This window comes from Salvia splendens, chromosome 11, assembly GCF_004379255.2.
Source record: "Salvia splendens isolate huo1 chromosome 11, SspV2, whole genome shotgun sequence".
NCBI classification, from domain to species: domain Eukaryota; kingdom Viridiplantae; phylum Streptophyta; class Magnoliopsida; order Lamiales; family Lamiaceae; genus Salvia; species Salvia splendens.
The window spans coordinates 31,550,399-31,574,738 of NC_056042.1; the positions used below are offsets into that span (position 1 = coordinate 31,550,399).

The 24,340-nt window shown below is 39.8% G+C and overlaps 4 protein-coding genes across 6 annotated transcripts; all 4 read left to right on the top strand.

Annotated features, from left to right (window-relative positions):
- Positions 1 to 2,122, top strand: LOC121756225 (pentatricopeptide repeat-containing protein At1g66345, mitochondrial-like). Its single transcript, XM_042151717.1, has 2 exons — positions 1 to 96; positions 310 to 2,122. Exon 2 carries the CDS (start codon positions 322 to 324, stop codon positions 1,879 to 1,881), a length of 1,560 nt encoding a protein of 519 aa, XP_042007651.1. The 5' UTR covers positions 1 to 96; positions 310 to 321; the 3' UTR covers positions 1,882 to 2,122.
- A 138-nt stretch (positions 2,123 to 2,260) lies between these two features.
- LOC121756226 (frataxin, mitochondrial-like) lies at positions 2,261 to 5,169 on the top strand. Of its 2 annotated transcripts, XR_006040902.1 has the most exons (6): positions 2,261 to 2,669; positions 2,956 to 3,028; positions 3,320 to 3,367; positions 3,456 to 3,550; positions 3,632 to 3,707; positions 4,504 to 4,642. XR_006040902.1 is itself a non-coding variant. In XM_042151719.1 (5 exons), exons 1-5 carry the CDS (start codon positions 2,431 to 2,433, stop codon positions 4,631 to 4,633), a joined length of 585 nt encoding a protein of 194 aa, XP_042007653.1. In that variant the 5' UTR covers positions 2,261 to 2,430; the 3' UTR covers positions 4,634 to 5,169. The 2 variants fall into 2 exon arrangements, 1 of the variants encoding a protein (XP_042007653.1); XM_042151719.1 differs by lacking the exon at positions 3,632 to 3,707 and having other exon boundaries at positions 4,504 to 5,169.
- Positions 5,170 to 12,434: 7,265 nt separating this feature from the next.
- On the top strand, positions 12,435 to 18,184 carry LOC121756193 (ABSCISIC ACID-INSENSITIVE 5-like protein 7). Of its 2 annotated transcripts, none has more exons than XM_042151677.1 (5): positions 12,435 to 12,578; positions 15,678 to 16,810; positions 17,468 to 17,539; positions 17,629 to 17,658; positions 17,781 to 18,184. In XM_042151677.1, the coding sequence occupies exons 2-5, from the start codon at positions 15,710 to 15,712 to the stop codon at positions 17,853 to 17,855; spliced, it is 1,278 nt and encodes a 425-aa protein (XP_042007611.1). In that variant the 5' UTR covers positions 12,435 to 12,578; positions 15,678 to 15,709; the 3' UTR covers positions 17,856 to 18,184. The 2 variants fall into 2 exon arrangements, with proteins under 2 accessions (XP_042007611.1, XP_042007612.1); XM_042151678.1 differs by lacking the exon at positions 12,435 to 12,578 and adding an exon at positions 12,622 to 13,197.
- Positions 18,185 to 19,151: 967 nt separating this feature from the next.
- Positions 19,152 to 23,376, top strand: LOC121753897 (methylcrotonoyl-CoA carboxylase beta chain, mitochondrial-like). Its single transcript, XM_042149190.1, has 10 exons — positions 19,152 to 19,450; positions 19,540 to 19,659; positions 20,052 to 20,486; positions 20,700 to 20,790; positions 20,910 to 21,142; positions 21,244 to 21,408; positions 22,173 to 22,247; positions 22,461 to 22,592; positions 22,940 to 22,996; positions 23,060 to 23,376. The coding sequence occupies exons 1-10, from the start codon at positions 19,241 to 19,243 to the stop codon at positions 23,264 to 23,266; spliced, it is 1,725 nt and encodes a 574-aa protein (XP_042005124.1). The 5' UTR covers positions 19,152 to 19,240; the 3' UTR covers positions 23,267 to 23,376.
- Positions 23,377 to 24,340: the final 964 nt, after the last annotated feature.

A 24,340-nucleotide genomic window follows, 5' to 3' on the forward strand; every position in this document is an offset into this window, starting at 1 on the left:
CTCTCTCTCTCTCTCTCTCTCTCTCTCTCTCTCGTACCAATTTTAGAAGCTTCCACTGCGTCTACCCGGTAATACGCTCCGCCCGTCGAGGCCAAGGTATGTCTGATAGATTTTGTGTTGTTTTGTCATGAATCTTATGTTGGATTGAATTCATTGGAAATTTCAATGTGTCGCCGGTTGAGGTTGTGAAGTGGGTTTCATGTTTCTGCTAGGAGTATTTCCTTATACATAAATTTGGGGGAAATCAAGCAATTCTAGACAATTTCATTCTAAGGGATTTTTTTTTCTCTTTATTTGACTGATTTGCAGGATCCTCATCATATGGCTAAAATGATTCGAACATTTTCCCGCAAAAAATCAATTCATTTCGGCATCTCGCTTTCATTTCCCCCTTTAGTCCATACATTATCGGAACCCAAAGCCAATGATAGCAACAATGGGATCACGTCCATAATCGACTCCTTAAACAGAGGCGAAAGCTGGAAAACCCTCTCACAAAAATTTGGTTCAGTCAATTTCACAAACCCTTTAGTTGCAAATATCCTGTTGCAGCTCAAGGAGCCGATTAATTCGAGAAAAGCCCTAAAATTTTTCCATTGGACATCGAAAGAAGTTAATTTGGAGCATGAGCTTTCGAATTACTGCTTGATTATCCACATTTTAGTGAAAGGGGGGCTAATCAAGGATGCAAAAGCAATGTTTGAGTCAATTTTGGAGAAAAGCGATTTGGAAGGTAATTATCAGATATTTCCTATTCTGGATTCATTGATGGAGACTTATGGGGTTGTTGATTCGGTTCCACTGGTCTTCGATTTGTTCGTGCAGGCATGTGCTAAATTGAGAATCGTTGATGGTATTATTGATGCTTGTGAATTGTTGTTTGATAATGGGTTTGTGCTGAGCGTGATTAGCTTCAATACTCTGCTTCATGTCTTGCAAAAGAGTGGGAATGTGGGATTAGTTTGGGGTGTTTATGAGCTCATGATTAAGAGAAGAAAAGTCCCAAATGAGGTTACTATGAGGATCATGGTTAGCACATTGTGTAAAGAGGGGAAATTGGGGAAATTTCTCGGGATTGTAGATAGTATACAGGGGAAAAGGTGTTCGATTCCTCAATTAATAGTGAATACGTGTCTGGTGTATGAGATGATTGAGGGGGGTAGGGTTGAAGATGGTTTGGTGGTGTTGAAACACATGTTACAGAAGAACATGATCTTGGATACAGTATCGTACTCGTTGGTTGTCTTTGCGAAGATTAAGATGGGTGATTTAGATGCTGCTCGAGAAATATATGAGGAAATGCTCAAGAGAGGATTTGAGGATAATGCTGTTGTGTGTAGTTTGTTTGTTGGGGCATATTGTGACATGGGGAGAGTTGATAGGGCGATTGAGGTGTTGGAAGAGATGGAACGGGCAGGGTTCAAGCCTTCGGAGGAGTCCTTGAATAGGATGATTGAAGGTTGTTGTTTAGATGGAAGGTTAGATGAGAGTTTAGAGTTTTGCAAACGTATGATGAAGCTCGGATTCGTTCCTAGTTTGGGAGCTGTTGGTGTGATGTTTGGGGGGTTATGTGGGAATGAGAAGACGAAGGCAGCTGATGAGATGCTGACTGTGTTGTTGGACAGAGGGTTTTCTCCGGATGAGAGGACGTATTCTTATCTTGTTTTGGGTTATTGTAGAGACGATGAGGAGGAGGGGCTTATGAAGGTGCTGTGTGAGATGGGATACAGATCAATCCCTCGTACCGAATCTCTCAGTTCAGCCATTATCAGCCTCTGTGAGAGTGGGAGATTGGAGGAAGCGGAGAAGTATCTCAGAGTAATGGAGACTCACTCACTCGTTCCTAGTCCAAACGTTTACGAGGCGTTGATTGACCGCTAGCATCTTCTGGTTTGCTACCATGATTACGAGCCTCATATTTACCCTTGATATGGTATACCGTCTCAACGCAACCATGAGCCTCATATTTACCCTTGATATGGTATACCGTCTCAACGCAACCCTGGGACACACGAAAAAAAGAGATGGTAGAACATATAGTGATAAGGGAGGATTGGAGTTTAGTTTGTATCAAGTTTCATAATTCTCTAATTGCCGCCTTCGAAGCTTCATAATTCCCAAATCATAAACTATTCTCATAATTATTATAACAATAAATTTATCATGAATATTCAAACCAAAAATAAATAAATATATCAGGATTATTATTGGAAAAAAATGGAAAGTACAACTGTAAATCGATCGCTGAGACGAACGGAGAGTACAACTGTAATTAGTGTTAATACAATTTTGTTAGATGATTTAATTCGGTTAACGTAAATAATTAGGCCCAACAAAAAAGAGAAAAAAAATCAGAAAACCAGGGTAATAATAGTATCATATTTTAGCTTCAATTCATCCTTTTCCCGGCTACTGAGATATCGAGAAAATATGGCGACTCGATCGCTGAGACGAACGGTGTTCAGAGCTCTGAGCTCTCTACAATCGTCGTCTAATTCAATCGAAGCGACCCAAAATTTGTCACTGTTTTCTCTCTCTAACTACCCAGCTGAATCATCAACTTCTGCCAGCTATTCGCGCCCAAATTTCTCGTTCAATATCATCTCCCGCCGCCGCTTCTCCTCTCTCACAGAGGAGGAATCGCATGTACCTGCCGCGGTTAACTATAGGTGAGTGTGAAAATCCTTAGTTCGTTGTTGGTGATTGGGGAAAAAGTTTGATCAGGAAGATTTTTTTATTCCTCTTGTTATCCTTTTATTTGACTAGGAAATGAATCAATTATTAATTGAATTGGTATTTTAATGTTATAGCTCAAGTGGAAACGTTTGATTTTGAAAATTTGTTTGTTTAGTCAAAGGGATTGAGGAAATGGAAGCTCGGTTTAGTCGAGAAATGACTGATATTTTATTTTTTGGTGTTAAACTTCGTGATTTGGATTATGTGTATTTTTTGCAGCTCTTTGTTGACAGAGGAAGAGTATCACAAGCTAGCTAATTCCACCATCCATGATCTGCTTGAGAAGCTCGAGGTATATATTTTTCGAAATCTGGATCAAATGTTAATGTGAATTTCACTGGTGAAATTAGAATGAAAATGATAGCGTTAAGGTGATATTAGTGCTGGAAACAACATAAAATGATATGGTATTTTCAAATTGAATCAATCGGATGTTGATTAATGCATTAACTAATCGAATACTATATGGAAATGGATCTTCTGCTCAGAAACCAAATGCAGTGCGAGTGTTTGTGCTGTGTCCTATGTTAGTTATACTATACGAGTTTATTGATTGTTTTGATGGTTCCGTTGGCTGCTGTAGGAATATGGTGATTCTGTGGATATTGATGGATTTGACGTTGACTACGGGGTGAGACGGACTAACTTGCATGGATATGTTAAAATTTTTGAAACGCTTTTCTATCAGTTTATGATGCTACTATGTGTTCATTTTTCAGAATGAGGTCCTGACTTTAAAGCTTGGGGATTTGGGGACTTATGTCATAAACAAGCAAACGCCAAATAGACAGATTTGGATGTCATCTCCAGTGAGGTAATTATGTTTCTGACTTAATCAGAGTTACAGGCTTCTGGTTTTAGAATGCTGTCTTGATTTGTGATCTTGGTTCCCAAGGAGATGTTGCTTTGGCTTATAATTTGAGTTCTGAATCTTGTGTTATTGTGGACCATGGCGTGAGAAGAATATGAAGGTCAGTGTGATTGTAATGGTCTGTCATGATGCATTTGCTAAAAACTGAACACCATATAGTTACAAGAATTCATGTGCATTCTTTCAATCTACATTTTGGAGTAAGTTGATCATAGTGAAGATCAAGTTTGATTTCGGTGGTGTTAATTGTTACGTCTCATGGGCTTTTGGACTCTGTGCCATACATATGGCATACCCTATGTTGTCATAAGAATGCCAATTTTAATAATAAAAAAAGGTTTATATTGACTGTTTATCTCATGTATTTGTTAAATAGGTACATGAACGTGAACTTGAACTTGACATAAGGTACTTTAATCTTGCTTGCTAATAGGAAGAATAACATGGGAAGCGCAGTTGCAATTTGAAAAATGATAAATTGAAGGAGGAGAAAAATATAACTAACTTTAGAGCAACAGCTTAAGGTTATTATAATCAAATAATTAGCTATATTTATTCTAAATATATGAAAGTCAATGCTTAAGGTGGTCCAGATTGATTTTTTCAGTGCAAAGTATTCATGTCGAGAAATCATATAACATTGCAATTAAACTGAATTGGGAGTACTTCATTAGTTTGCATGAGTAAAGGAATTATGTTTTTGCTCTCTCAAAGATGTGACATTCTGCTCCATTTTTGACTAAATGGATGAGTTCTGTCTTGATTATGATGATGATGATGATGAATTGATGATGAGTAATCTCCTTGCTCTACATGCTTAAAAATTCCTTTTCCACTTGCACTATGTTTTCTTCACATCCATAGTTCAATTGTTGCTGTCTCAATTGCTTCTGCAGTGGCCCGTCCCGTTTTGACTGGGATCAGAAAGACAAAGCTTGGATTTATAAGCGAACGAAGCAAAACCTTTTTAAAGTTCTGGAAACCGAGTTAGAAAAGCTGTGCAAGAACCCCATCAGCCTTTCTTGAGCTTCCTAAAACAATACATCCCCTACATGAAACTTTTTCTTTCATGAACCCGTTATGCTACTCCAACAACCCCCCATCCAACTCTTATCTCCTCACCCCGTTTCATGTTACATATGGCAGCCCCACATCCTCATAGCAGTCGTTATCTCGTATTTAGTACGGAAGTTATCTGTGTTGGCTAACTCAAAGGCCAGTTACACCAGCACAATACATGAACATGGTACGTGTTTTTTTAGTATGAGTAAAGTCCTACCTTGGAGGTAATATGCTGTGTTAGAAATTTTCAATTCCACGGGGTTTTTGCTAACGAGTCAACTGCCTGGCCCAGCCCGTCAATGTGTGGCATGTTTTTCTATTGAGTTTTTACTGAAGATTGATTTCAATGAAGAAAAATGATTGTAACTCGTTAGAAATAATATTTCATCTCTTACCGAAAAAATGGAGGATATATGGCGTCGTATTTCTAGTAATTGTTTGATGAGTGATGGTTTTATTCAGTTTGATTTATAGTTGTTTCATCATATATTTATACTATACATTCATGCTGCTTCCACTCTATGGTTAAAAACAATTGTATCCGCTTATGCTTGGGTGCGATAATTTGTGACGCATACAAATTTTAATTTGATAAACTTCCGCATAAACCTAAGGTCCTAATTCCTACTTTTGAATTACATAATTACTGATGATTATATTTGAATTAGAACTACAGGTTAGTTGATTTGAGGCATATCAGTATCACTAAGCTATAAAATTTGGAAAAGGTTTGTACTATTAGTATTTTACAATTTTAATCACCTATATTAACAATGTGACGAAGTTTGTGTGTTTACAATTTAAAACAAAATTTCCCAAGCGAGTGAAAAACTTGGTTGTAATAAAATTGGGCTTCGTATTTAGTGAACTAACATTTAACAGCCCAGTCAGTAGAACATCGCTTTCTTTTTTTCTGAAATATTTGAAGTATTACTTGATAGAGATGATATTAGCTATTCTTTCAAGTGGTAATAGCCAATTAAATCATAAAGTTTGGTTAATTTGTGGTCAGTAAAGTTTGAAAATACAGAGATTATTTTTAGACCATCTTAGTTCATACAAGAGGCAGTATATTCATTTTATTAATTCTGTGTAATATAATTAACGAGAATAAGGTCATTACATGGATATAGTTAGGTCATTTCGTAGCTATTTCAGATCTGATTTAAACGATTTATTATGTCAGACAAGGTAGATCATTTCAAAAGGAAAACAGTGCATTCCAAATTTAAAAAGATTATTTTACTCTTGGAATGAACCAAAATGCCCTTTAAATTACCACCACATGCGAGAATTTTAAAATTCAATATCATCCTTCTATTTTTTTCTCTAATAGTTGGAAATTGGACTCTACTTATGAGTTACTATGATTTAATTATTTATCAACACTATCCTATATATAATGTACATGTGACCTCTGTATCTTAAGAAAATTGTTAAACACTGGAAAAACTTTTCACTTAAATACCACAACATATGTGTGTACTGATTCAACATAGGATAACACAAACTTCCAACAACTTAAAAAACCTTATTGGTGAAAAGAATCGTCACCCACTTTGGAAAGGAATCATAGTTCATGCTTTTACTGGAAAAAAAATAAAATTAAAATTAAAATTTAAAAATAAAAAAAACGTAATCAATGTAGATTGAGATAAAGAAAATAAAAAGAGTAGCTGGGTAGATGATCTACCAAGCCTTGAAAGGATAAGGCCACCCGCAACGAGTCAAGCGGGTGGCTCGTAACCCGTCACGCCGGGACGAGATGGCGGCGAGACGCGTTGCAGCGTCCCGTCTCGTCCCCAGCCCGCCGAGCGTCCCGTCTCGCCGAGACGGATGGTGAGCCGTCTCGCCACGCGCCCGCGCAACGTGGCGCGCTCCCGCGCCATGCGTGACGCCCACTCGCCGGCCAGCGAGTGGGCATCGTCACGCTGATGCAATAAATATTTTTTTTAAATTCGAATTTTAAAAAATAAATAAATCAAAAATCAAAAAACGGTAATATTACCGTTTTTCGACCGTTTTTTATTTTATTTTTTATTATTTTATATTTTTTTACTCTATAAATACTCCTAATTCATCCTCATTTCACACACAAATACACATCTATTCTTTCCAAATCATCTCCATTTCCTCTTCAATTTTCATCTAACCAATCATCACAAAATGTCCGGCGACGGAAACTCTGGCGGTGGCGGCTCCGGCGAGTTTGACATCAACGCGTTCGGCGACTGGGGGCATGTACAATGTCCTGGTTGGTGGTTCCGGTTCGTCGATGCCGGGCAGCCAGGGTTCGTTGACGCCGGGGGGGTACCAACCACCCCATTTTGATGTGGATGCATACGTCCGTCCCTCCGCCCCGAGGTATTCGCAGGGATTATCCCAGATTCGGGATGATTATTCGGTTGAACCCACTCCTGAAGGAGGCCGAGGCGGTGGAGGAGGCCGATGCGCTGGAAGCTCCAGGGCGGAGGGGAAGGCGAACGAGGAGGAGGAGGAAGATCTAGGCCGGCATCCGTACAGCCCCAAGGAAACGCTGGCTGTGTACAACGCCTGGATCAGCGTCTCGTACGACCCCATCGTCGGGAATCAACAATCCCGGAAGTGTTTCTGGGAAAAGGTCATCGAGGCCTACCACGAGATTAAGCCGAAGGGGTCCCACCGCCGCACATTTAAGATGCTCTGCGCTCACTTTGACCGAGTCGACAAAGAGGTCAAAAAATTCTGCGCCATCTACAAGAGTGAAGCGGCTCATTACCAAAGCGGAGCCACGGGAGCCGACATTCTGAGGTCGGTTTTGCGAGTCTACTTCGACGACACCGCCAAACAATTCAAACATGTCGATGTTTGGGAGGTCATCAAAGACGAGGAAAGGTGGGCCGGCGGTATCCGGTCCAGCTCGGGCTCGACCTCGAAGCGCACGAAGCACTCGGCGGGTGGCCAATACTCGTCTAGTGAGGGCGGTTCTGGCAGCGCCGCACAAGAGTTTGCCTCGCAGGAGGTTGAGGGCACGACAGACGATGCCGGGGGTCCTCCCGTGGGCGCCGTCGGCCGCAAGGGAGATATGCTACGAAGGCGGCTAGAGGGAGGAGGGGCCGAGCCGAATCAAGCCAGGCGGGCTCGGGCTCGGGGGCACCCTCGAACTCCCTAATATCCATGTACATGACCGCCACAATGGCGGACACTTCCCGCATGACGCCTCCCCAATACCAAGCCTATCTTGCCGGAATTGAGTTTATGGCAAGACAACTTGGTATTCCGCCTACAGGTGGCTTCAGTGCACCTCCACCGCCTTCGGGGGATAATTCGCTGGCGGAGTAGTTTTTTTTATTTTCTATAAAATTGTATTTTAAATTATGTAATTTTTATTTTTTTAGGATTTTAATTATGTGTTTTTTATTTTTTTGAATTTTAAGTTGTATTTTTATTTTATGTTGTAATTTTATTTTATTTAATGAAGTGTGTTTTTTATTAATTGAATTTGTTGGAAATAAAAATAAAAAATAAAAATGAATGAATAGTAATTTAAGAGATGGTTAAAAGACGGATAAGAGATGGAGGGTTGCAGGTTCTGTCCCTTATTTAAGAGATGGAGTAAAAAGTATAGTGTGGCCCAAAAATAATAATTTAAGAGACGGTTAAGGGACGGATAAAAAACAGCATTGCAGAGGGTCTAACAATGCAATAAATGAATCATAAGCTGGTCTATTTATTTGGAGTATTGTCAGTTATTTTAAAATAAATATTTATCCACGATATATTCCATGTAACATCGACAGAGATTGTTATGTATATATTAAATTTGTCATATATTACAATAAGGTTTCTTCCAAAAATATGATAATAACTAGTATTATATATTTTATACTACGAGACAAGATTGATTCTAATTTTAGATTTAGGATTATTTTATCCGAATCTTACACATGTAACTACTTTAATGACTACATATATAATGTAATGTGACTTAGAACACCCGCAACGCGGCCGCCGGCGTTCCGCGGGCCGTTCCGCCGGAACGACTTCGCAGCGGAACGCATTGCGGTGCATGGTGTCGTCGAGGAGCCGTTCCCAAGCCGTGCCGGGTGCCGACGGCACGACCCGCGGCACGGTCCGTGCCGCCACGCACTTCGGCGACGTGGCTCTCCCCGCGTCGTGCGTGTCGCCCACTCGCGGGACGGCGAGTGGGCGACGTCACGTGCTGACGCAATAATTATTTTTTAAAAAAAAATCGATTTTATATAAAAAAAATTTTAACGGTATTATTACCGTTTTTTTTATACCGTTTATTTATTTATTTTTTTATTTTTATTTTTACCGCTCGACCCTCCGCCTCGCGGCCTTCTCAGGGATTGTCCCAGATTCGGGAGGATATCCCCGTTGAACCCACCCAGGGAGGAGGCCGAGGCGGTGGAAGCTCCAGGGCTGCGTCTGAGGCGGCCGAGGAGGAGGAGGAGGAGGAACAGGAGGAGGAACCAGAGGATCTGGGCCGGCATCCGTACAGCAACGAAGAAACAAAGGCGGTGTACAACGCCTGGCTCACCGTCTCGTACGATCCCATCGTCGGGAATCAACAAGCCGCCAAGTGCTTCTGGGAAAAGGTCCGTGATGTCTACCACCAGACTAAGCCGAAAGGGGCTCGGAAGCGCAAATATACAATGCTCCGTGCTCACTTTGGCCGAGTTGACTTACAGGTCAAAAAATTCTGCGGCATCTACTCGGCCGAAGCGGCGCACTACCAAAGCGGAGCTTCGGGCGCCGACATTCTGAGGGCGGCTTTGCGCGCCTTCCACCAGGACACCGGTCTACAGTTCAAATTTGTTGATATTTGGAAGCTCGTCAAGGACGAGTAAAGGTGGGCCGGCGGTCTCCGCTCCAGCTCGGGCTCAACCTCAAAGCGCACGAAGCACACGGCAAGCGGCAACTACTCGTCTGGTGACATCGGGGAGGGCAGCGAGGGTGAACCGCAGGTGTTTGCGGGTACGGCCAGCGAATACGGGAGATCCAGCCGTGGGCGCCGTCGGCCGCAAGGGACGAAGGCGGCGAAGGTGGCTAGAACGAGGAAGGGTCGAGGCGAATCAAGCCAGCCGGCCTCGGAATCAGGCTCGCGGGGAGGCTCGGACACACTTATGGTGGCGTACATGACCGCCACAATGGCGGACACTTCCCGCTTCTCGTACGCCCAATTCGCGGCCTGGTGGAACGGAATTGTGCATATGGCAGCACAACTTGGCCTTCCGACTCCCCCTCAACCTCGACCGCCTACGGAGGATGATTAGCCGGCGGAGTAGTTTTTTTATTTTCCCACGTTTAATTGTGTGTTTTTTATTGTGTGTTTTTTTATTTTTTTAGGATTTTAATTGTGTGTTTTTTATTTTTTTTAAGTTTAAGTTGTAATTTTTTTTAATGTTGTGTGTTTTTTAATAAAGTGTGTTTGTTTTAATTGAATTGAGTTGGAAATAAAAATAAGAAATGAAATTGAATGAATAGTAATTTAAGGAACAGTTAAGGAACGGAGGGTTGCAGGTTCCGTTCCTTAGTTAAGGAATGGAGTAAAAAAGTACAATGGGGCCCGCAAATAGTAGTTTAAGGAACGGTTTATGAACGGTATAGGAACATCGTTGTGGATGACCTTAGAAATACTCCCTCCGTCCCGGGCTACTCGCTCCTTTCCTTTTCGTCACGGAGATTAAGGAATGAGTGTATAGGAAAGTCAAAAATGACGGCTGTAGGTGAAATTTTTTACTAAAAATGGAAAGAGTGCAAGTAACTTGGGACGCCCAAAAAGGAAATAAGTGCGAGTAGCTTGGGACGGAGGGAGTACTAGTTTTCCCCATGTTGCGTGAATCTTGCTGTATTTTTTACATTTTTTAAATAATATTCCTCAATTTATTTCCTAAAGGAGTGGTGTAAAAGGTCAACATAGATAACATTCTTGGTTAAAAAAGAACCAATATATTTGGCTTTCTTCGGATTAAATAGGAAGTTCACTGTCATTAAATTATAACAGTAGATCCTATATAACATTATAAAACATTATCAAACCACGTCATAGAGATATTTCCACTAAATATTTTTAAATTTATCTTTCAATTCGTGACTTGATTTGAAATCCACCTCCTATAAAACTAATTAATCAAATGATCCATTAAGATTCATGTATAAGATTTCTAGAGTTATATGACATCATATTTATAATTAATCTTAGCCACTTATATGTATGATTTGTAACCTTTGTGTGTGATATGTGAATCAAGGGGCTCTACGTTCTTAAGAGTATCCACTATAAGGCGGACGTCCTCAATAGCTCCACCCCTTTTTTGTTCACAACCCCAGTTTTTTTGTCCGCGCCAAAAAAAAAAGTTTCCGCCACTATAAGCGGACACTTCCAATAGCCTCGAAATTTTATAACCAATTTTCATTTTAATCACACAAAAATCAAAACTGCTTCTTCCTTCTTCCTTCTCCAAGCTCCATCTAAACCCTAAAAATGTCGAAAATTTTAAAAAAAAATCGCAGAGGGCGGCCGACGCGCCTATAGGCGTGGCGATCGGGGACCGGCGCGTCATCGCACAAAACACGCCGAAGCCTCTTCCGCCCCGGAAATTTTGTCCGCCTCGGGGCGGACGTCCTCCCTACTATAATCTGGCGGGGCGGCGGCGGGAAGGGGGCTGCCGGCGCGCCGCCCCTGTAGTGGATACCCTAACTTAATGTTGCCATCGGTAATTATGAATAAAATTTTAGAAACTAATCATTTGAAATAAAAATAAAGTTTAGATGCACGTATAGGAATATTTGATTTTTTTTGTTCATAGTTTAGTGGGAGAATACAAGGTCATTAGTATGGCACGTGTTCCAACTCTTATCATACATTATTCTTCATAAAATTGATATATACTCTTGGTATCTATCATCAGTTTTTATTTCGGAAACTACAAAATTAAGCCAAAATAAGGTGATTTATCACATTTGATCAATGGCAGTTTGTCATAAAAGTAATTTAAAGACTCAATTAACTAAGATTTTGCATTGTAGGACCAAGCACTTAGGTTTCAATACTATATATAATTGCATTTAGTTTATCATCCAATAGTCCACACAGTTCAAAAACTGTTAAATTGCACTTAAAAACCATTATAATTGCATTGACTTTTTTTTGTTAGTAGTTTATGCTGTTAAACTTCTTATAAAAGAAATCAAAACGTTTCGCCACGTGTATTTGTTTATGCATGAAGATACAATATACTATGAGATTTTATAATTAGGGTTAAATTAAGAAAAGTATTATCAAAATTATACAAAAATATTTAAAGAATTAGTACTAAATGTTTTCATATGTAATGACAGCGGGGGGTATAATTTGTCGTGTTCTAAAATTAGAAACCCTGGATAGACAAAACAATTAAACAGCTGTAGTTACACAAGTCTCTACAGTGCGCACGTAGGCGCACTCACGCTTTTCGAGAAAAAATCCCCCAAAATTTAGTGCGCGCACTGCACGCACACCTCCATAATAGTGGGCCACTCTGACGCCTGACATACACGCGCGACGCGCACAATCCCAACTCCGTACTCTCTCACTACGAATTAGCCAATGAGATGCCGCCACCACTCAACCTGTCGGGCGCCCAGACGTTCCAGATTCCGCCACGTTGCGATAAGCGATTGGCTGGTTAGTCACATCGGGCACCACCCCATAGCGACAATCTGATTGGTCCAGGTTTCGCGATAAGAGAGGGATTAAAATATTGCGGAAAATGGAAAATATGAAATGGACGGAAAATGGGTTTAAATTAATAAGGGGAGGAGTCGTGGCGATGGAGCGCTAGACACTTGTCGACTCCACCAATCATCCAAGCGGCGGAGAAGAAGGAAACGACACGATCGCCATCTCTCTCTCCCTATAAGGGTAAATCCTCCGTTTCCTTTTCTTCTTTTTTGGCCCCCTTTTATTTTCCCCTTTCTCTTCGTACAAATTCTAATTCTTCTTTTTCTTTTTTCTTTTCTGATTAATTTCAGTTTACGAAGTTGGTATTGAATCCGTATGAGTGTGATCTGTAATTGATGTTGAGATTTATGGAAATCATTTAATTTTTGAAAAAAAATATTTGTGCGTTTAGTGAAGGACAACTGAATCGAGCTTGCTTTTTAGGTCTAAGAGTCCGTACATTTTATCTTCAACAAATCTTCTATTTATGCTTATCGAGAGTGTTTTGAGTGATCTCGAGAAACTAAGGAAAATGTTTTGATTCTCCTTTTATAATCATCGATTGGAGTTCTCGTTCTATTTTTCTTCTTCACTCTATTACTAGTGATGAATGGTACTCCGTAAGTGAAGATAGATCATCTCAGAGCTTGAATTTCAGAGTGATTAGATGCGTTTTGGTTTTCGAGCTGCAAATGAGTTCTGGAAAAGAAAAAATCGAATAAGAATGATGAATAGTGCTTATGATTATGGAGAAATTTAATATTATGCAGATGCTGTACTGGGTTTCTGGGGAGTTCTTCCTGAGGGAAATCATAATTGAGTATGTCACTGCTTGAGAATATGAAGTGTAGTATGGATTGAAGTTTCTGCTTCGTGATTGCTTTTAAATCTGAAATTAAAGATATGATTTAGTAAGATCTTTGTACATATAATCAAGCGTGGTTTTAGGAATAAAAAAGGGGTTTTACGCCATAATTATGATGTAAGTATTCAATTAAAAGCTGGGTCACTATAGTTTTGTCAATACTTTAAAGCTAAGTATCAAACCATCATATATCTCTTTTTAGTATTTTAGAGCATCCACAACCGTGCTCTTGCCAGCGGCACGGTTGTGGGCACGGGCGGTACTATTCATGCCTGCTATCTGGCAAGAGCACAACACCCACAACTGTGTTCTTCCGCAAGGACGAGCACAATTAATTTAAAATTCAATTAAACAATAACATTTCCATAATATTAAAATTCATTTAAAAACCACAATAAATATTACAAATGATAAATAAAATTAAACATTACATAATTAAAATCCTAAAAATTAAAAAAACCACTACTTGTTGCCGAATTTCGTCCACATGTGGTTGATTAGGTCTTCTTGTAGTTGATTGTGGATTCGAGTATCGCGCATTGTATGTCTTGTCTCGATCCTCTGGCCAACCGTAGTATGCTCGCCTCGGCGTGGGGGAGACCTCGCTGTTGAGCTTCCGGCTTCGTCCTCGTCGTAGAAGCTAGCCGCCCTCGGCCCTTCGTCGGCTATAATCATGTTGTGTAATATAATACACGTGAACATGATGTCGGCGATATTATTCACGTACCACAGCCGAGCCGGGGCCTTCACAATGTTGACTCGAGCTTGAAGGACCCCGAAGGCTCTTTCGACGTCCTTCCGCGCTGACTCTTGACGCTGCGCAAAAAGAACCCGTCTCGGGTCGTGCGGGTTGTGGAGCGTCTTCACGAACGTCGACCACCTTGGGTAGATACCATCGGCGAGATAGTAACCCATTCGGTATGTATTTCCGTTGATGGTGAAGTCGATCGCCGGTGCTACACCATTCATCACATCATTGAAGAGTGGTGAAGAATAGAGCACGTTCAAGTCGTTGTTGGATCCGGCAACGCCAAAATATGCATGCCAAATCCATAGACGATAGTCGGCGACCACCTCAAGGATAAGTGTTGGGCCGCCGCCTTTGTGACCGCTTAAGTGTTGCCCCCTCCAAGCAGTCGGGCAATTCTTCCACCTCCAATGCATGCAGTCAATGCTGCCAAGCATTCCGGGAAAGCCATGGACTGATTCGTGAAGACGAAGCAACCGTTGGCAATCATCGGTGGTGGGTGCCCGAAGGAATTCATCCCCAAAAGCAGAACGAACGCCCTCGCAAAAATTCTTTAAACAAAGGATTCCAGTGGACTCACCGATATGCAAATACTCGTCGAAGATGTCGGCCGTTTGCCCAGTAGCGAGTTGTCGGATGGCACACGTACACTTCTGCAACGCCGTGATACTTTGCCGGCCGGCTGCATCTACACCTGTTTGAAAGTATTCAACACGTGCGGACAATGTGTTGACAATTCGCATGAACAAGCGCTTTGACATGCGAAAACGGCGCCTGAAGTAATCTGCCGGAAACCGCGGATGGTCGGCAAAGTAGTCGGCAACGAGCCTTTCGTGGGCTCCCTCCCGGTCACGATGGATGTAGCGGCGATTTGATCTAGTGCGTTGAGGAGGATGAGCGGGGGTATTCGCCGCGATATATGCTTCGTAAGCGGCACGATGTTGTTCGTAGTATTCTTGTTCTTCGCGCTCCGCTTCCGCCATGAGATGAGTGAAATCCATTTGATGTTTTGAGTGAAGGTTGAATGTGTTGATAGTTTGTATAAGAATTATGAATGAGAGATGAATTGATGTGATAAATGAGTGATGAATGTGTGTATTTATAGATGATTTTGGGAAAAAAAAATAAAAAAAAATCAAAAAAATTCAGAAAAAACGGGAAAAAAACGTCTATATTTTTGGGATTTGGAATTTTTTTTTTATTTTTTAGCATTATTTATAATTAAATACCGATTTTTTTTTTAAAAAAAAAATTTGAATGCAACGGCTACGCCGTTGCCCAATCCCATGCCGCCACGTGTGCGTCCGCTGGCACGGACGTGCTCGATACATCGAGCAGCGCCGTGCCAGCGGCGCGAGCACAGCGGCGGCGACCCTTCTCCTTGCCGCTGGCACGGACGGCGGTGGCGACGACCGCCACCGCTGCGGATGCTCTTAATATGTAGTGAGTGCGATTTGCCTTGGTTATTAATATTTCACCCGATTTCATTCATTGCCTACACTCTTTCTGAGTCTTCCAATCAAATGATGTGTAGGTTAATTGTCCGTACGAGGTTTAAATGATATTTTCTGAATTCATTATGCAGCCGGTGGTCCTTAGCTATCACACAGAGAGTGGATACAATGCTTTATTACCGTTTTCTTCGTTTTTATTGGTGAAATACTAATGATGATGAACTTGATCACAGCTGCTGGCTCCACTGCTTGCATACTTGGAGCGATGGGGTCCTACATGAACTTCAATAACTTCGGAGACAATGTGCAACAAGATGGCAGTGGTGGGAAATCGGCTGGTAGTTATCCCTTGGCTCGGCAGTCTTCTGTGTATTCTCTAACGTTTGAAGAGTTTCAGAATACTTTGGGTGGATCTGGAAAGGAGTTTGGATCCATGAATATGGAGGACCTTCTAAAGAGCATTTGGACAGCTGAAGAGAGCCAGGTTCTGGCATCTTGCACTGATGGAGGAAATGGAAGTGTGCCTGGTGGGAATTTGCAGAGGCAGGGCTCTTTGACGTTGCCGAGGACGCTTAGCCAGAAAACTGTTGATGAAGTGTGGAAGGATTGCTTAAAAGAATCTGTTGCTCCGAAATCTGCAAGTGGTAGTGGTGGTCCAAATATGGGGCCGAGGCAGCCCACTTTGGGTGAGATGACACTGGAAGAGTTTCTGGCTCTAGCTGGTGTGGTTAGAGAAGATGCCCAACCTCCTGGGAAGGTAAATGGCACTGGTTTCTATGGTGGTTTACCTCCATCAAGTGGCAATAATTCTACTCTCAATATAGGGTTTCAACAGCCACCCTTGAGTCAGGGTTTGTTGGGCAACCAGTTCACAGAGCAGAACAATATCGTTCTTAATTCACCTACTTTAGGAATCAATATGAGCGTTGTAACATCTTCGCAGCAGCAACCCCAGCCACAGTTACAGCCTCTATTTCCGAAGCAAACAACCTTAGCCTTCTCCTCGCCTACACAACTGAGAACCAATGCTCAGCTGCCTAGCTCAGGAACAAAAGGTGCGGTGGTGGAGATGAAGAATGGTTTGAGTAACACACGTATTCCTGGTGGAGCACTCGTCTTGGGTGGATTAAGCAATGGGGCAGTAGTTGGAACAGGGTCTCCTGGGAATAATTTATATGCGGATGGTATTGTTAAGAATAGTTCAGGCACGCCATCTTCTGCATCCCCTTCACCTTCACCTTATAACTTTGGGGAAGCTAGGGCAGGCAGGAGATCCTCTGCCTCTTTGGAGAAAGTGGTCGAAAGAAGGCGGAGGAGAATGATAAAAAACAGAGAGTCTGCTGCCAGGTCCCGAGCTAGAAAGCAGGTGATTCATTATTGCAGATATGAATCTTGTATTTATCTGCACTGTTATGACCCTGTGTGTTCTCTTCTTATCATTGTGGTGAAGTTGTACTAATTGGTTACTTTTGGTGTGTTTTGAACTTATTTGTTGACACGTGTTCTGGTAAATGTATATCTAAATGGCTGAAGGTTGAGACGAAAGTGATTCCGCCTCTCAAAATTGTCTCTGGACCATGTAAGCCAAAGTTGAATATTAAAAGTCCACTTCCCTGTGTAATCTAATGAAGCCCATACACTATTTTCTTGTTGATGTGGCTATAGTATGAATGAATAAACTGTGGATGGATATTGGTAACATGCTAGTTTATTTATATAAGTTCCAGTGAAATCCTAGGACTGCTGGATTTATTTCTTTATTGTTCCGTTACATGATTGTGGGCATGCTGCAGTAATATGACAATGAACAACAGTACTTGCTTATGGAATGCTCAAGAAGTATGCTCATGTATCATTCTCAAGTGCATAATATTCAAGTGATTGTGTGATACTAGTTGGGATTCTGTATTGTTTTCATACCTCTGTGAAATATCTTTCATCTAAAGGAGTGAACTTTTAGTCAACTCATTGTCCTTTTCTATTTCCCGAGCATACATATGATAATGCTACCGAAAATATGCAGGCCTATACTCTGGAACTGGAAGCAGAAGTTGCAAGCCTTAGAGAATTAAACAGTGAGCTGCGGAGAAGTCAGGTGAACATCTGTACTTGGTCAATAACTATATACACATCGAAGTAAAATTTGATGATGTTGACAAACAATCTTTCTCAATGGTAATGCAGGAAGAATATATGGAGATGCAGAAAAATCAGGTATTAGTTCTCATCAATTATTTTCGCAGTAATGATCATGTTTGAATAATGCAAACAATCACATGCTCCTCTTGAATATATCTAAGGTATATCTTTCTGACCTTGTTTTTTTCTCCCATCAGATCTTGGACACGATGGATAAGTCGTGGGGCGGAAAAAAGAAATGCTTGAGGAGGACACTCACCGGACCTTGGTAGAGTAGAGCAGTCACACTCTTACATGTACATAGAGTTTGGACAGCTTATGGCGATCCTTGTTGGATCTGGATCTCGTTCAACGAGTGATACACTCTCATGTACAGAAGCTAAAGAGTCCATGCTGTATGTTGTGGTGCTACTACTATTTATTACGAATGACTATTTGTTGCTTCTCTGCTCTCTTCATCTTGTTGTGTATCTCAACTGCAGCTTATACTGCTACTTTTGTTAGGGTTTAGGTCTAGCAGAATATAGTATTTGGCACGAACAGAATGATATTTATATAATGTTCTGTATCAATATATGTTTATAATTATGTTTGAGCTGTAGTCATCTGTCTAATTATGGGTTATTTAATCACTAGAATGCATCTGAATATTGGATGAGGGTTAGTATAATTCGTAAAAATGTCTGGTTTTTATTATATTAGAGTTTAGAGAGATACTTGCAAATTTTAACTTCATAATCTTATTTTTCTCTACTTGTTATTAGTAGTATTCATAATTTGTATTTCCCTCCCTCTAAATCATAAAGACTCCTAGGCAGTTATGATTATTGTAATATTAAGACATGAGTGCAAATGCTAATGATTATAGCACAATTGTAAATTAATATTTATAAAACAATGTAAAATGTTAAAAAATGTTCGATTATGCATGTACATTTATCACTATTCATAACCATTTTCTTAATAAAATTACTCTTCTTTCATGCCTTTTAGGGTGTTTCGTTTTGTTTCATGTTATAGTAATTGTTATCATTAAAAATATTCCATTCTATTGTGATTATGTCCAATTGTGTGTAATATTATGTGCATTTATCACTACCCATAATCTTTTAGGGTCTTTCGTTTTGTATCAAGTTATAGTAATTGTTATCATTAAAAATATTCCATTCTACTGTGATTATGTCCAATTGTGTGTAATATTGTAACAAGTCACATTCAACGAGAAATTACTCATAGTATATGAAATATACTCCATAAATTATAATTTTAACTAATAGTACTATTGTTTTACTAAGGTAGTGATGGCTTGACGAGCTAATTACTTTCCTTTCACTGCAATGCAAATTGTCATAACCTACTTACAACACATGGTCTCTTTGTCTTATACCGATAAATCGGACAATAGCGAGATTTATTGCGGATGCTCTAATAGCATCTTTGGAAAAAAAAATACAAGAATTAAATAAATGAAGATAATGTAAACACGGGATAAGAAAACGCAGACATGGATGGATATGAATTACAGGTCGGACATTCTGATTTGTATTTATGATTAGCAACTCCTAATATTGCCGTAACTTTTTAAAATTGGCTAACAAAACGACGACGCTGCAAAGCTACAAGTGTAGAGAGAGATAGAGAGAGAGAGAGATCAGAAATGCTACGAAACTTAGCTAGAAGGATTCAGTTACCGGCTTCGAGCCGATCAATTTCACGGCGTCGTCGTCAGAATTTACCCCTCTGCCCGTCACGATACTTTTGCTCTAATGTACTGCCCGATACGCTTGACCGGACCTCCGACTCCTATGCCCGCAACTCTGAAGCCATGGAAGGCCTAATTTCTCAACTACACTCTCATATTCAGCAGGTATCGCCTCTCTTTTACTCTCGTGTATGTGTGTGTGAAGCTCTCCGTGAATTTCTGCGCCTGGAATTTGTGGTATTTTTATGAAACAGGTGATGAATGGCGGAGGATCGGAGGCTGTGAAGCGGAACAGAAGTAGGAATAAGCTTCTTCCTAGGGATAGAATTGATAGTTTGATTGATCCTGGTTCTTCGTTCCTTGAGCTATCTCAGGTTTTTTGCCTTGCCTGATTTAATTTGATGTATTATGTGTATTCATTTACTTATATAAGAAAGTGTGCAATTCATGCTTCATTCGAATGGTTAATCATGTTAGCTGTTTAAATCTTCGGGGCTCTTTACGAAATTGGGGAAATGTTTAATAAAATAACGCAGATAATATGGATTGCATTGTGTAATTCAGTGCGTTTGTTTTCCATTTGAAGACTGCTGAGTCTGTTTGGCATTTTAATTGCTAGTGAGTGTGACAATCATAGAATAGCAGTTTAGTTTGAGAAATCAATCATGAACAGTTGGCAGTTACATTCGGTTTCACTATTGTATATTGGCTTTGATATGGTTTATATATTTGTATTGCACCTGAATTCATGTTTTCTTAAGTTCAGCTTGCCGGCCATGAGTTATATGATGATCCATTACCATCCGGTGGAATAATTACCGGTTTTGGTCCGGTGCATGGGAGGCTCTGTATGTTTGTTGCCAACGACCCCACTGTAAAAGGTGGGACATACTTTCCCATCACTGTCAAGAAACATCTTAGGGCACAAGAGATTGCTGCTCAGTGCAGATTACCCTGTATGTATCTTGTGGATAGTGGAGGTGCTTTCCTTCCGAAGCAGGCTGAGATCTTTCCAGACAAAGAAAATTTTGGTCGAATCTTCTATAATCAATCTCTCATGTCGGCTGATGGCATCCCTCAGATTGCATTAGTACTTGGCTCTTGCACAGCTGGTGGGGCTTACATTCCTGCTATGGCTGATGAAAGTGTAATGGTGAAAGGGAATGGAACAATATTTCTTGCTGGACCTCCACTTGTAAAGGTGAGTTAAAACTTTGGGTGAAGTTATGCTTTTATTTGAACCTTTTGAATCGTGTTAGGAAAGTATAGCCTGTGTTTTTGAAATTATTGTACTTAACTACTTATGCATATGCAGTGCATTGGGTTCTTCTGTGGTAAGGCCTTTGATGTATATTGTTCAGAGTGTTCCTTGCATGCCTGTCTTCTAAAGGAGACTTATTTAAACTTTTAGTAGGCTGCTACTGGGGAGGAAGTTTCTGCTGAAGATTTGGGGGGTGCATCATTGCATTGCAGGACATCAGGTGTTTCAGACTATTTTGCTCAAGGTATCTCTATCTTTCTACTCGTTTTAAATGAGGAAGTTGGTTTCCATTTCATATTGATTTAAGCTACAAGCATATTTCTGTTAGACATCTTGATTGAATCACACTGTGCAATCTTGTAGACGAACATCATGCACTGGCTATTGGCAGAAATATAGTTAAAAATCTGCATATGGCTGGCAATATGGGTACACAGCACCAAAGAATATCTGATTTCAAGGAGCCTCTGTATGATGAAGCTGAACTCCGTGCCATTGCACCGACCGATCTTAAGCAGTCATTTGACATCCGATCAGTTATTTCACGTATTGTTGATGGTAGTGAATTTGATGAATTCAAGAAATTGTATGGAACTGTAAGCCCTTATGATTCCCTTCAGACTTTGTTGATTGGTTTTATTTTCATCCTCAAATATTATCTTTTAACCGGGTTATTCACCACCTCCCCTTATGGCAGACACTTGTGACAGGCTTTGCAAGAATATGTGGCCAACCTGTTGGCATTATTGGGAATAATGGAATTCTGTTCAATGAATCTGCGGTGAAAGGAGCTCATTTTATTGAATTATGTACTCAACGAAACATCCCATTGATCTTTCTTCAGAACATTACTGGATTTATGGTAATATTCCTATTGACCTCAGTTACTACTTTTATGATACTACTTGATGATACTCGGCAAGTAGAAATTGTAGATTTTTATTTACTGAATGCTTATATGTTCCATCGTTATGTGATACAAAGCTGCTTCCTTATTTGATATCATATTTATCATTACAGTTTTGAGGACCATTTGTGTATGTTCAGACATATTGACCAAGTAAAACTAACTCTGAGGTTGATGCTTCCTGGAAATGAGTGCACTAGAAGTTCTCAATCTACCAATTACCTGTTGTCACTTTAAAGCTTTCAGTAATATGACAAACCCTTCAATGTTTGTTGGGTTGAAAATCCACAGCCATTCTTATGATTCTTTTATCATGCGGTGATGCCTGAGCACCAATCCGGTAGTCATGAAATTGAAAACAGAGTATAATTAGCGTATTCAATCTTTATTCATAGAAAATGGTGTTGTAATGAATGCTAGCTGTATGAAGAATACTGAACTAATATATCATTTGGAGCAATATAAGATGAAATATATACATCTAATAGATGAAATAGGAACAATCACAGTATTCAGATACCAGTTCTAATAAATGGAGGGAATTATTTACATAATATTAACTGTGCACGTTTGGCAAATTTGAAATATGCATCTCTTATCCAAATCTGTTTGGGAATTAACCTTCTATGCTCATTGAAGTGGTTTTATGTTTTGCTGAAATCATGGATATGACTACTTGTTATGATTCATGAAACTCTTAGTAAATTGATATATTTCAGGTTGGCTCTAAATCCGAGGCCAATGGCATAGCAAAATCTGGAGCTAAAATGGTGATGGCAGTATCATGTGCAAAGGTTAAGATTTCTTATGAACATCATGCATCTTTCCGCCCCACCCCAAAAATATGTCCATCCCATTCCACTCGTTGTCTTTTCTTTCCTATAGAATTTGAGAAACTCGCCGTCATACTCTTTTTATCTGTATCTATCCATTTTAACTGTTTGTATGGAGTGATAATAGAAACTTAACAGAAGTATTGTTTTTTCGCCTATTTTCAACGACTTTAGGTTCCAAAGATAACAGTGGTTGTTGGTGGAAGCTTCGGAGCTGGAAACTATGCAATGTGTGGACGAGCATACAGCCCTGATTTTATGTTCTTTTGGCCAAATGCTAGAATATCAGTGATGGGTGGAGCTCAGGTAATACATCACTGAATTTACGTTAATTTGGTCAAATGCTGGAATATTGTTAATGGGTGTGGGTGGAGGGCCGGTAGTCACCTATTCCCACATGTGTAAATTTGCAACTTTGTCTGATTTATTTGGGTTCTTGCTAATCTAAAACTGATACATATTACGTACGTATGCACACGCACGCACTTGAGAGGAAACGTAAATGTCTCTGCTAAGCGTGATTTTCCTTTTAAGCATTAGCAATTTGAATCTAGCTTTAAGGTTTGGTATAACTCCTTAGCATCGGCAGTATGTGATATACAGAGTATATAAGGTGTTTCTTTGAGTATTTTCCCTCTTATCAATTTATGCAGGCTGCTGGCGTGCTGGCTCAGATAGAAGGGGGCAGCCGGAAAAAGACTGGAAACCCGGTAAGGCTAGTTTTACATAGACTGAACCTTCTATTACCCAACTAACGCAAACGTATATCGCAGTGGAACAAGGAAGAGGAGGAGAAGTTCAAGGCAGGAGTGGTGGAGGCATACGACCGAGAGGGTAGTGCATATTACTCGACAGCAAGGCTTTGGGATGACGGCATCATCGACCCAGCTGATACAAGGAAAGTGTTGGGTCTCTGCCTCGATGCTGCGATGACAAACCGCAAGCCTGAGAGCACCAAATATGGCGTCTTTAGAATGTAATGTTGATCTCCGATTAAGGAATGGAGGAAACTATAACTGCTGTTAGAATTGGTGGATGAGAAGGATGAATAATAATTTGTTGCCAATTTTAAATATGTTCATTTGATACCTATTTTTACCCACATCTTTTATTTTTTTCAAATGTAAGACACAAATTACAGTGGTGCTTTTCATATCAAAATTAATACTGGAAAATAAACACAATTTATAATTTGACAGGCTTAACTTATTATACTTAGGGGTGGGTCGATACGAGATATCGTATCGAAAACATTGTATCGTATATCGTATCGAAAATATCGATATGAAAGAATTTCATATCGTTATCGTATCGATATTTCGATATATGGTACCGAAATTCGATATATCGAATTTCGGTGCGATATATCGAAATATCGATATCGTATCGAATACCTGTATATCGAAAATTATAATTTCAAAACTTAAAATTCACACAAAAATTAATAAAACTTCAACACAATAAAATTAATAGTGTTCTTATCTCCATAATCAAAATACAACACAACCAAGTACAATTAAATGGATTTATATATATTTATAATTTTAAATTTTAATATGTATTGAATTTAATATGTTTCGATATATACGATATATATCGTATATTCGATATAAAACGATATATCGCGATATAAGGAAATTCATATCGTTATCGTATCGAAAACTTACGATACGGTATCGTATCGTAGGGGTGGGTAGGTACGGTATACCTTACCGAAACCACCATACCGTATACCTTACCGTAAATACGGTATGCGAAAAAATCATACCTTTACCTTACCAAAGTTTTCGGTATCCCGAACTTCGGTATACCTTATTTTCGGTATGACGAATTTCCTTACCGATACCGTACCTCATTTTCGGTATACCATACCGAAGTTCGGTATACCTGACTTTCAACATCAATTAAAATAGAAAATTAGAGTTTTTAGAATATTATTTATATTTTATAATTTTAAAAATAAATTAAATATAATTTATTCATAATTATATTTATATTTCACAATAGATTTTATAATTTAAAAATATATAAAATATATTTTATATATAATTTTG